General features: G+C 36.3%; 2 protein-coding genes across 2 annotated transcripts in view; one reads left to right on the forward strand and one right to left on the reverse strand.

Annotated features, from left to right (window-relative positions):
• LOC106173724 (uncharacterized) overlaps positions 1-2,917 on the forward strand; it is a 31,801-nt gene extending 28,884 nt beyond the window's left edge. Inside the window, exons 21-24 of the mRNA XM_087005247.1 lie at positions 46-237; positions 425-571; positions 864-1,150; positions 1,365-2,917. Of these exons, the coding sequence (XP_086861373.1) occupies positions 46-237; positions 425-571; positions 864-1,150; positions 1,365-1,694 (956 nt within the window). The 3' untranslated portion in view covers positions 1,695-2,917. The remainder of the gene's footprint in view (positions 1-45; positions 238-424; positions 572-863; positions 1,151-1,364) is intronic.
• A 2,226-nt stretch (positions 2,918-5,143) lies between these two features.
• The window catches only part of LOC106173741 (carbamoyl-phosphate synthase [ammonia], mitochondrial-like), a 28,223-nt gene continuing 20,003 nt past the window's right edge, over positions 5,144-13,363 (reverse strand). The window contains exons 24-37 of the mRNA XM_087003722.1: positions 13,060-13,204; positions 12,748-12,813; positions 12,386-12,520; positions 11,858-11,968; positions 11,331-11,525; positions 10,980-11,201; positions 10,441-10,548; positions 9,942-10,031; positions 9,280-9,450; positions 8,788-8,862; positions 8,113-8,277; positions 7,689-7,801; positions 7,053-7,182; positions 5,144-6,823 (exon numbers count right to left, since the gene is read on the reverse strand). Coding sequence (XP_086859848.1) covers positions 6,719-6,823; positions 7,053-7,182; positions 7,689-7,801; positions 8,113-8,277; positions 8,788-8,862; positions 9,280-9,450; positions 9,942-10,031; positions 10,441-10,548; positions 10,980-11,201; positions 11,331-11,525; positions 11,858-11,968; positions 12,386-12,520; positions 12,748-12,813; positions 13,060-13,204 — 1,831 coding nt within the window. The 3' untranslated portion in view covers positions 5,144-6,718. The remainder of the gene's footprint in view (positions 6,824-7,052; positions 7,183-7,688; positions 7,802-8,112; positions 8,278-8,787; positions 8,863-9,279; positions 9,451-9,941; positions 10,032-10,440; positions 10,549-10,979; positions 11,202-11,330; positions 11,526-11,857; positions 11,969-12,385; positions 12,521-12,747; positions 12,814-13,059; positions 13,205-13,363) is intronic.

A 13,363-nucleotide genomic window follows, 5' to 3' on the forward strand; every position in this document is an offset into this window, starting at 1 on the left:
TGTACTATAGCCTTACACTTGTTGTCCTCTCCATGTCCACAACAGGTCCACAAGGTCCACCGGGTAGGGACGGCGCACCAGGACCTCCTGGTCCAATAGGTATCGGACAGAAGGGTCAGAAGGGTGACCCAGGGGTGGGTCTGCCTGGACCAAGAGGCCCCGCGGGCCCCAGGGGTCTTCAGGGATACCCTGGAGTGGCTGGAAACCCAGGACGTCAAGGACCAAGTGGAGCACAAGGTGCGTTGTTTGTAGGGAGAGTATAAAGTTGTGTTTACATTGAAACCGATACAGTTTAAGTATGACAAGGAAAACTAACAGTGCACCAGGTAAGTATGCAGCAATAAGAATTTGTGAATAACATTTTTTTTCTTAGTGAAAATTTTATTTATTCTTTAAATCCATGCGTCAAACTGTCGTATTTCAGGTATTCCCGGGCCCTCTGCTTACGTCATTACTCGCCACAGTCAGAGCGCTCTATATCCTGAGTGTCCCATTGGTCACATCAAACTATGGGAGGGGTACAGTTTGCTTCATACTGAGGACGACGGCCGTGCGCATGTGCAAGACCTGGGTAAGCTACCTTATAAAGGTGATGAACTAAATAAATATGAAAAGACCGCTTTTAAAATATCTTGTCACAATGATACATGTTGATTTAATCCTTAAGCCATTTTATAAACAAATTAAACACGGTAAGTAAAAATGGTGGCGGTGTCCTTACACGTATGACCTGAAGAAAAAAAACCCTCAAAAGTAAGATTTAAAAAAATAAGTTCAAATTAACAAAGTGAATACTATACTCGTACATCTACCAGTATACCTGCACTGAACCAGCACCAACCCATTATTTTGCCATATTCCAGGTACGGCAGGCTCTTGTCTCAAACAATTCAGCGCCATGCCCTTCATGTTCTGTAACATCCGCAACGTGTGCACGTTCTCCAGCAGAACGGCGACTAGTTATTGGCTGGCGACGGAGCGCGCCATACCCATGATGCCAGTGGGTGGCGACCAGGTGTTACCGTTCATTAGTCGCTGTGCCGTGTGCCAGGCACCCGCACCGGTCATGGCTGTGCACAGTCAATCCACTGGAGAGGCCGAATGTCCATACGGGTGGAACAATCTTTGGTCTGGGTACAGTTTTGTTATGGTTAGTATAATATTTCTCATGTTAATAAACCTATTATAATGTTGTAGACTGGTGCATTAATCACCTTTCAGACGTGGAAGACTTTTAATGTGGAAAACTTTTAATATAGAATATGTTTTCTACATAGACAGTTTCTACTTTTCCGTTAAGGCCTACATTCAGTTCACGATTTTATCCGAGGAATCTGCCTGCAATTGTCCTTTATTTGTTTCAGCACGCTGTTGGCGCAATGGGCGGCGGCCAGTCACTGTCCAGCCCAGGGAGCTGCCTAGAATCCTTTAGGTCGAACCCGTATATAGAGTGCAATAGCCGTGGAGAGTGTCACTTCTTCTCAGACAAATACAGCTTCTGGCTCGTGACTATAGCCGGTCAGCAGACCCCAGTCTCAGCCACCCTCAAGGCAGGTCAACTTCTGACGCGCGTTAGTAGGTGTAAAGTATGTATGTTGAACGTATCCGAACCTCCTCCTCCGGTCGTAGTGTCACCTGGTCGACCCGAGGTCATCGCCAAACCTGCTGAAGGCTCCGGCGATGTCGATCAATAATGTTATAACAAGATGAATTACTAAAACTATAAAGATGTTCTCATAAATCTCTCAAACGGGAGCGACTTGATTTGCAGGCGACAGTAGAGATCACAACAAAAATGTCAAGTAGGGAATCCAGAATGATTAGGTTTTTTAATTCGTCCCCAAGCATTAGCAACTATTCCAGTGTGTATTAAGGTCTCTTGCGTGATACTTGTCGTGTAAAAAAAAAAAACGAACGTCTAATCTCAAAGAGAAAAGTTGATAGTGGTAGCAGTGAGGGTCACGACCCAGGTCAACAAAGGTCAAGGTTATCCACACATTTTCTTGTAAAAAGAAGCTGTACATAATTTGTTAGCCCCCAAACACAGACCATAATCTTGGTTTTATTGATAATAATAAGAGCTAGACAGAGTTCTCTGCTACAAACATAACCTTTAACTCAAAATGATAATGCATATACAAGTTTTCAAATCAATAGTATATACCAGTAGCTCAGAAGGGCCAAATGATTATAAGCCATTAGGTTTTGGCCATTTGTAATTTCCGTGCAGTTTAAAGGCAAAACTTGTGCTTAAGAGAATAAAAGCATTCGTTTCCAATATAAGATAAGTATATTTATGAGTGGTTCAAAACCAAGTTGAACGAATGTTATTTACATCTATAACTTTGTCAAAGTATCTGTAATCAAACAAAATTTTATTATAAACAATATGTGCTACGCATATAATGTGGGCCACAAATGTACTCTGTTAAGATGTGAAATAATTTTTTCACTTTATAACTCTACGATCACTCCCGGCTATGTTAATATACTGTACTATCCATTGTATGGCTCGCGCTTCACAGGCGAAACTCTCACATGTGCGCGCGCATAAGATCATATAAGCAGATGCGAAAAAACATGAAAGTTGTTTGATGCGATTGGTGCGCATTCTGCTGAAAATTTCGCCCCACTATTCTACGATAACCGTGAAATTTTTGGGTTATTTTGCTACCCGAAATGCGCTACGTATCACTGCCAATTTTAATGTATTTTTACGTGTCGTTGTAATATTTACCCAGCTATTAATGCCATTAGGTGTATTGTTACAAATATATATTTAAGATAGTTATATTTAGTTAGAAAATTTTGTCTTTTATTAGTGCTATGCGATACTCGTAATGTGTTCATTTTTTTGCATTTTCATGTTACCGATTCTGTGATATTACGAGGAGAATAATAAATTGCTTTAAACCGATAGATTTGTTTGATTCAATGATTGCCAAGTGAGAGAAAAAATATTGCTTGTTGATAAAAATAATACCACTGGCAGGTGTGGGAGGGGGTAGCAGTGGACCACGCCCCCTTCGCCCCTTCACCATCAAGTACAAAGACAACAAGCAAAATGGGAACAAAACCAATCATATTGATATATTATATTAAAATTGCCAAAGTAGAATTTTCATCTTGTGGCACCTCCATAGCAAATATGGGCCTAGGTCATTTTCGGCAGATAAATAGACAAATGAACTAAGGTAATAGACATAATATAGAATTGCCTACCAGACTAATCTGTCAATCAGATTCCTGAAGACATGCTCTGTATCCAGTGGCAGATTTAGAGGGAGATCAAGGGGGGTTCTGCCCCCCCCCCCCCTTCGATTTCTGGTCACCTCTTGAAATTAGAATTTTAACTAGTTGATTCATATTTCTAAACCGTACCAAATGGCACCATTCGCCCTCTAAAATACTAACATTTTTCGGGGCCCTTTAGCGAACCCCATGCCAAGTGTGTGTGTGTGTGTGGGGGGGGGGGGGGGGGGGGGGGGGGGGAGCGTCGGCTTCGCATCCGCGGACCCCTCCTTCAAATAATACTGAATCTGTCCCTGTTATATGTGTAGATGATGGTGCCTTGGAGAATTTTTCTTCTAGTTTCTGCTCTAGTTGGCAATTCAGTCCAAAGTGGGTGTTTAAACAAATAGACTTGAATTATTACATTATGTTCTCCAAAACATTATACTACCCTGTACTGCCCGGTACTAATGTGAGTGAAAGCCCATTGTGATTTTTACGTAACTTTGCTTGCAAAAGAAATATTCCTATATTTTTCCCTATATTCTGATTTTCCTGTTCAAACGACTCTCATTTCATTTTGTCTTTTTGGTCTAACGTTTTCTGACTGATTTTTTCACACGAATTGCAATTTATGAATCATGCACATAAATGTATACTAGGGCGTCTTACCTTCCCTCATAATTCGAACATGACACCCAAGGCGTAGTAATCTGCTCTCCACCAGGCGGCGCTGGGGTCATGTTCTTGTAGAGGGTGTAGTTCATTAACTGAACACCATGGATACTCTCCCCGGCCGAATTTAAAAGGGTGGACGGATCCCAGATCACACTGAGAGCAAAAAAAATCTTCAGACTGAATAAAAAAAAGGAATATTAACCCTACTCTTAGCAAAAAGTGTTGAACATATCCAAAGTTTTCAGTAATCAATTTTTAAGACAGCAAACTAATATATATTAGTAGTCTTGATTACCCTATTTCCCAAATAAGAATAATAAGAAAAATAAATATTAATTTCACAGTTATTTCAGCTACGCAAAATATAACCTAGGCGAAGAGCAAGTTAGCATCTGAAAACCTGATCTGACTTCACGGACCTCAGAGCGTTTTAATGAGTTCAGAAAAAAAATCTGGATTTGCTACAATTGGGAAATTGAGTCACAACAAAGTGAAAATCTTACCAGTTTGGGGATCCCGTGCAAACTGATCAATACGTTGTTACTTTTGATATCAAAGTGAGCTGAATTAATGGTCAATTGCCATACAGACGCACGTGGCAATATACTTTTTCATGTTAAGGGGAACTGAGTTTTTGCCTTAAAAGGAGATATCAATCCTGGGAATTATGAATGCGCTGCAAAAAAAAGGTTGGCTTATTTTTGGTTATATGAATGAAAGGAAATTCTTAAAATGCTAAAAGCGACACATGATTTTACTAGTTGCCTGGATGAGAGCCATACGTTCAATTTGAAGAAACGTTGACATCGTCTATTTTCAAAATTTGGGGTTTAGCGGGGCTAAAGTAAGAATTTATGAAAAATGAAAAGTTACCCATGTTCAAAGCTTTTTTACAAAAAATGTGTAAATTAAGGATTGGTAAACCGTGAAAATATAGCGTTCTACATCATATTTCAGGTCTCTATCTCACTCTCTCTGCGTATGTAGGTCTTTTTACAAAGATGCAAATTATTGTGGCGAGAGAGAGAGGTTAAAATCCACATTTTTTTGAAAAAAAAATGCTAGTTTTGGGATGAGCGGTCAATGCTACCAATTACAGTAGGCCTATGTAGTTCTGCATCAACATATTAACGTCATCTAATAACACATGTAAAGTATGCAGTTACAAGAATTAACTGATTATTAAATGTTTCTTTTTAATTTGAAATAACAAAATGAATGGAGAAATGCCAAGTAAACCCACTAGAATTTATTAGCAAATATAACCTTTTCCATGGTGTCAGGACACATTTACACTGAAAGTTTACACCTTCAACTTCAACCAAATGTAATTTATGCTAAATGGATAAAATTGCAATATTTTAAGAAAAAATATTACCCATAACTCTGCAAAAAATTGTTATCTATGATGACTTTAAAATAGTCAAATGCCCCATTTCTGTGAGATCCACCAGTGCTTGCATTATGCAGAGTCTAAGATATACAAAACATTGTATATACTTCATGTACTAGATCATATTTTTTGAGATTCATCTTTACTGCAGATCTAATTATTACACAATAAATTGAATAGCAAGCATACAACATCAGCGTTATACTATGTTAGTGCAAGAACCCCTGTACATGCATTATATGTTGTACCCGTTAGAGTAAGCAATAATCAAACCATGTCTTGGCCAAAAGACTACAAGGTGAAAAACTGGAGAAAATATGCTCACTTAGTCCACTATCTATCTATCTATATATAACATTTCACACTATTTTTTCTTCAAAATGATATCTGAATTTGACATCGATCTTACACATTAATCCATCATTCTTACATTGCACAATCTTTTCTTTAAATGATATGGACAAGAAAATTCTGGAAATTCAAAGCACAAAATTTGATTCGATTTGCTGCCATCAAAATGAATATCAAATACCTTTCAATTTCTGCATTAAATACATTCAAAATAGCTGGCAAATATGAATTTTATCATGATTTTTACTTTTAATAGTTTAAAACATAATGAAACCACATGTTTCAATACATTGCAAATGTAAAAAAACAATACTGAAAACATTTGAGCTGCCTATTACATCAGAAAGAAAACTGAGATTGAACATCTCAGAAATAAAGGTTATAATATCATTATACATTCCTAAAATGGAGAGCAAATATAAAAAGTCTGACAAAAAAAATTCATGTTTTTGCTTAAGGGAATAATTTGGCAACAAAGATTTTTCCTTTGAAAATATTAACTTTGGAATTCATTTGTGCAATGAGAAGGATGAGATTCAAAGTTGCAAGTAATCCTAAATATCTTTTTGATTTTTTCTGCATGTTCTTTTCTGAAATGATTTTTCAGTTATCTGCATTATAGAAATTCCTCTAAGACATCACATACAGGATTTCAAGATAAAAAATTTAACATTTTTTTGGGAGTCAACAAAGATTATCTAGTTCTAACCAACCATACCTCATTCCACAAATTCTCTATAAAAGAAAAAAACTTAAAGGGCATTAATACTGTAACTTACATGCATGAGTACAGCTAATCATGAGGACAACATGGCACATGTAGATTAGCCACCCTCCACAAGATGAAATATCCGACGATCAGCTTTCTTCAAGTTATTGTGCACTTTAAAATCAGTTCTCATGACTTGAGGCAGCAGACAGATCAATGTCAACCATTAAATGTTTATATAAAAAAGCAATGTCCTTTAAATTGCTTATAAGAATGTAATAGATAATTTTCAGTAATAACAAGGCATAGAACCCCTGTGTGTGGTCCCTGTAACAATGGAGACAACTGTCCAAAATTTATGCAGATCTGGCAGATTTCTTTCTTGGTTTCAGGTAATGGAACAAACTGGTGGCTTCCACATTGCCTGTGTGGTCAAATGCTTCAGCTAATAAGCGAACAATCTGAAATGAAAAAAAAAGTATGAGAAGTGAGGAAAATTTCTCAGCATGTTTTGGGTTGGTGAGAGAGAAAAGAAAACAAAATTCAGTATCGTAACATATTTCACCATCTATCTACACCCAGCATTTTTAATTCAGCAAATCAATCTTTAAATTTCAAAGTGTGTGTGTACATGCACGAGAGAGAGAGAGAGAGAGAGAGAGAGAGAGAGGGGGGGGGGAGGGGGCTTACCTCAAAATTAGTAAGCAGAGGTACCCCAAAATCAATTGCACTGCGGCGAATTAAGTAGTTGTCCTTGACGTATTTAGTGTTGTGGTTTGGAAGATTAATAACCAGGTCAACTTTACGATCCTGTATCAGCCTGGAAAATAATAAATAAAGAAAAAATAAATAAGTAGAAAAATCTGTCTTTGTGTGCACTTAACCTAAAATCAAACCAAGAAACAATTCTGCATTCAGCTAAAATAGTTTCATGAACTCACATAATAGACTTTATTGTACCCAAATACACCACAGTTATGCCTATGGTGACAAGAATCAGTTGATATAAATAAAGGTAAATATACCAAAGAGTTATAAATAAGTTTATTAAAGAATAAATACAAAAGTCATACATATAAACGTCAATTTTTAAAGCAAATGGCAGATTTTTTATCGTCAGATATTAGATTTTCAAATACGTACTCAGTTATTCACAATCAAATACAGCAGATAGGTTATTATCTGTATGATGCACAACATGTGCAAAGATACAATTATATCAATAAAAAAAAATGCATACAAATAATATTAAAATGATATACAAGTTATAACAAATATACGAAAAAAAGAACCTAAAATACAGAACCTCATAAAATGATGACTTACGTGGTGGCATGGGGTAAACTCTGGTCCTTGTTTTCAGACAAAGTCCATCCTACAGCCTGGGCAGGGATGTGATGAGTGTTCAGGTACGCTGCTGTGCCTTCAGTGGCGCACAACTAAAATAAAAAATAAACATTGTTTATCTTGAGCCAAGCTGGACTAAATTTTTAACTGAAAATCTGAAAAATTTAGACAAACTTTTGTGACAGTGGGGTTCAGATCTAATTGAGCCAACTTCCTTACTGTCAAATATCCATGACAAAGATGGAGCATGCATTAACAATCATATGTGGAAACCTGAAAATGAAGAAGCTGGACAGCATCAGATCCGTAACTTGTGCCACTTAGGTTCATGTAAACAATTAAAACATTTTTCTTTTTTCTTTTTTTTTTTTTTTTTGTATATCTTACTAACCACCCTCCTTACCTGGTAGCCTAAATCAGACAGTTTCTTGGCTGTGGGTAGAAACTTGGGCTGGAAGGACTGCTGGATACCAATTAACACACTGCCATTCTTCTTGGGTATTCTGAACCCAGCGGACATCAGAGCCTTCAGGAATGCAGTATACACATCCGGTCCAAAACATGCCACCTTTTAAAACATGTTCAAGACATGATTATGTACGTTTTTTCAAATATATATATTTTTTGGACTTTCAATTTCTATCAACAGATATAATTGCAACAACTATATGAGCAAACTGCCTCCTCCTCATATGGACTTCAATTATGCTGAAGCTTGGGGCCAATTTCACAAAAGAACTTCAGTTTAGGATAAAATTGCAGTAGTCCTCTAAAACAGGTCTACATCAACTAAATTTCACTTAACATGGACTACTATTCATTTTACACAAACTATCAGCTTAGGGTGGAGACGTACTACCCAGTGAATGATGCACTAGTATAACTGGAGTGCATGGTGGAGACAGTACTAATTGTTGTTTAAAATTATTTCCTAACTATCTTTATACATATTGTTTCTGGCCAGTTTATTTTGACTGGACTTAAAGTTTTCTTAGGCTCACTGGCCAGAATGAGTGAAAAGTACAAGGGGTGGGTGGGGTGGGGGGTGGGGGAATCAGATCAGACCCATCATCCTCACCTCTCCCGTGGATGCCATTTCACATCTCAGCAATGGGTCTGCGTCTCTCAGTCGGGGCCAGGAAAACATGGGAGCCTGGAAATATTTCCAGAAATGAGTATATTTATCTCAGCTGAGTTCCTCATGACACTTGAATTGTTGTTTTTTTCCACATTAGACCCAAACACACGACAATGGCTGGAATAGGCAATTATGATAATAATAAACTATTTAAAGTAAACAACAAAAGAACAATTCATAAAAGTGATAACACTGAAGCACTTATATTCTGTGATAAGAAAGCCAAAAGTGAAATATATATGAATGCTCATCTTTAAAATTCATGTCATTATAAGTTATAAGCCTTAATATACAGCCGCATCAATAACTAAAGATAAATGCCTCAACTATTCTCTCATAGGTTTTTGTACACACACTGTTAAGACCTTTTCAAATCCCCTGACCTTTCTCTCATGGCATGCACACACACATACATCCCAACAAAGTAAATACCTTTATTCCCACGTATCCCACAGGATTATGAGGAGTTTCCAGGGTCGGCATGTCCTCAATGTCAATGTGTTCATGCAGCATAACCTTCGTTGCCACGGAGATCAGGTCTGTGCCAATGGTTTTAGAGATGAATGGGAAAGAGCGCGAGGCTCTCAGATTGCATTCAATGACCTGAAAAGCAGTAATTGGTAAAATCAGGGAAATCAGTGCCCACAGAAAAGCAGTGCTTTCTTAAATACATGCAAAATTTGGTGGGTTTCAAAAACAATTGCAAAGTATTTGTCTCCAGATTTTTTTGAAGTGCAAAAAGCTTTCATTTCTTAAAAAGTCACACTACACTAGCATCTTAGAGTTCCATATTAATATAAAACCATCCAGACATCAAGAACCATTCTCAACATTTCACATCAATTAAAAAAAGTTCATTTATGAAGTAAAAAAATATATATATAAATTAGAATGTTCTCAGAAAAAAAATTTCAATACCATACAGGTTGTTTAAAGTTCAGGAGCCAAGTTTCCACCTAGCAGTGCTTTAATCTTAAAAAGGTTCTGTGACCATAACTTATCAGTACACACCTGTTGTACACCAAATGACTAATTTTCTAACTGAAAACAAATCCTCAAATGTGATCAGAAATATGGTCGTGAGAAATTCTTACCATGACCTGGTCATCCTTGGCTAAAAACTGGATGTTACAGGGTCCCGAGATGTTAAACTCCTTAGCTATCTTCCTGGTGGCATCCTTGATCTAAACAAAAACCATCAACAAGTTTAAAACAAGGAAGATGTACATTAATTATTTAAAAGATAAACCTCAAACGTTTTAGTGTTGGTATGGTGCCAAGTGGTATTGTGCAGTACTGTGTGGTATGGTGTATTAACGTTCCTTGTGTTTCAAAAGAAAATGAACAAAATACTGTTTTATTTCTATAAAATTAACATTTACATTACATATCGTCATCAATAAAACTTATCATACACAACTGTATACAATACAACATAAAGATACAATAACTGAAAACAACAGTTGATAAGCCCAAACAGCACACTGACAGTGTGCATAGTTTAACACAAACAAAAACTAAAAATACTTAAATATTCAATTCACAAGTATACAATGGAAAGTATACATATATATACAAAGTATAATATCTCACCAAGTCCAGGCAGTGTTGGCTGATGGTCTGTGATGGCAGGATGAGGGTGGCATCTCCACTGTGAACACCAGCATTCTCCACATGTTCTGAGATAGCATGGGCAACAACCTATTGATAATAATAATAATAATAATAATAATAATAATAATAATAATAATAATAATAATGATGATGATGATGATGACCAGAAGGAATAGTCAACAGAATAGTATCATGTAGCCATGAAGGAAGTGAATAATTATGGTTTGTGATACCAAAATTAACCTTATAAACAATCCCTCTGAATCAAAGAAAATAATAATAAAATAAATAAAAATAAATTAAAAACTGCTCATGTATCAGTAGGTGTGTTTTTTAATTAAATATTTGACCAATCAGATATTATTATACAATATGTATATATAACATATACCATGCAAGCCATGACAATATTCAAGTTACTCATCTGGACTGATATGAAGTGTTCTAAATTGCATTGGTCAAAAGAAATGATACTGCCTTCAATTTTTAAAATCATATCTAAATGACAAAAGACTCACCACTCCATTTCTGGCAACGGCATCCATCTCGATCTCCCGAGCTCCATCAACAAACTTCGTTATGACCACCGGGTGTTCCTGTGAGACCTCAGACGCTTGCTCCAAGAACTTCTTGAGTTCTACTGGTCCATAGGCAACATTCATGGCAGAGCCACTGAGAACGAAGGATGGTCGAAGCAGACATGGGTAGCCAACACTTGCAGCAAAGTCCAGAGCTTCATCCTAAACAGATAAAAAAATGAGAATGAAAAAAGTTCTAAGCATGAAATGAAACTACAGCAGTAACATGTTAAAATTTTAGAAACACACACTGGAAACAATGCCAAAAAGTAATATCTTTAAAAATTTTACCAGCGAAGTGAGTGCCTTCCAAGGAGCCTGTCCTACACCTATCTTGTCCAAAATGGCTGAAAACACAGATCTCTCCTCAGCAGCATCAATCATAGTGGGGTTAGTGCCAAAAATGTTCACACCATTCTTATACAGAGGCAGGGCCAAGTTATTTGGAATCTGGCCTCCAACTGAGACAACTATTCCCTTGGAAACCTGTTTAAAAAACAGTGGGATTAGTAATCTACAAATAAATTCATTTTTACTTATAAAGGTGTCTATCACGTTTCTTTTAATAACATATGCTAAATGATTTATCAAGATAAATAAGAGATATTCAATATTCAAAAAAGAGGAAAACTGTTCCTCAGCACTTTTCTACGAAACTTGGATTTGTTAGTAAAAAGTGAACTCATTGGCTTCAATATAATTGCATCATTAAAGATATTTTCCGTAAAAAACAAATGAATAAATAATTATAATAATAATTTCAAACAAAAAGATGGTCAATTACATTAAATAAATTTGATGTCAAATTGAGTAATCACCTCTTGTTGGTATATATCCAGCACTCTCTCCAAAGAAAGCTCCTCAAAGTAGAGGCGGTCACATTCATCAAAATCAGTACTGACAGTCTCTGGGTTGTGGTTGATAACAATCTGAAGAGACAAAATAACCAAATTTGTAACAAAATATAAAGCTTTAAAAGGGCAAATCTAATCATTGAGTAAGATAAAAGTTGTAAACAGATGTTTACTTTTGTTGAGCTTCAGATCTGCTAAAGGACAACCTATTGCACAATATTACCAGTTTATCATGTCATAATCATTTTATTTTTTAAAGACGTTTTTAGGCATCTCAACCAACATATAATTATTTTTATTGAATATGTCTTAATAAACACAAAGATAAAAAATTATCGGAAAGATAAAAAATCTTATCCAGAAAAATGGTTGAACTATGAACTTTACAATTCACCACAACTAATTAAATTGATCATATTTTTGTGCAACTGTGCCAATTTTCAAGCTAGTAAATGATAGAGAAGACCACATTAGTCTTCATGGAGCAATTACCGTCTTCTTCCCCATGTCTCTGAGTGATCTGATACAAGAGACTGCACACCAGTCAAACTCCACACTGCTGCCGATGTGATAGGGTCCACAGCCCAGCACTGTTATTCCGTTATCATTGAAGGTAAGATCATGCTCCTACAACATGAATACATTTACAATGTATCTATTCTTTCATTCCATCAAAATGAAATGATCACTTAAAAGGCTTTAAGAAAAAAGCAGTATATATAGTTACATGTACCCCTTAAGGGTTTAGCTAGCAAGCTGTCCAGACATCATTTCAAGAGCCTGTTCTTACAGGGACTACATTCTGTCAAGCTCAATCAGGACATTTTCATAATTCAAGTTTAAAGATTACTCACCATGCCATTGTAGGACACATAAAGATAGTTGGTGCGGGCAGGATACTCGGCTGCCATTGTGTCAATCTGCAAAACGGAGTCTGACGCTTTATTTTAGACACATTTTAAATATCTGTATATGCTTTAGACATTGACTTTTACTATTTACACTCTTAATACTGTCAGGGCTTCATTCTTTTTGCAGTTTACCAATCTAAATGTAACTTTTAATATATACAGTTTGATTGTAATGTGTAATAATGAAACATGGTTCATATATATATATATATATATATATATATATATATATATATATATATATATCCTACTGACCTGCTTCACCCATGGTCTGATGTTTTTACTAAGTCTCATATCTCTGGCCTCTGATTCAGTGATCCCGAGTGCCTGCCCAATTTGGCGGTCAGCAAACCCATCCTGTTTGGCCTGTGCTAGGAGGTGGGTGGGGACAGTCAGAGCTCTGTGGGAGGAGAGTAAAGAGAGGGATGCAATTAACAAAGAATATGCCTGGATAAATTTATGAAGGTGTTAAGATTTTCAGGTGAGACAATATATGTTTATACAATTTTAAACACATATATTTCTGGGATAGTTACAATGTATGTCAATTGTTGATTAT

This window comes from Lingula anatina, chromosome 2, assembly GCF_051362555.1.
Source record: "Lingula anatina isolate TDL-2025a chromosome 2, LinAna3.0, whole genome shotgun sequence".
NCBI classification, from domain to species: domain Eukaryota; kingdom Metazoa; phylum Brachiopoda; class Lingulata; order Lingulida; family Lingulidae; genus Lingula; species Lingula anatina.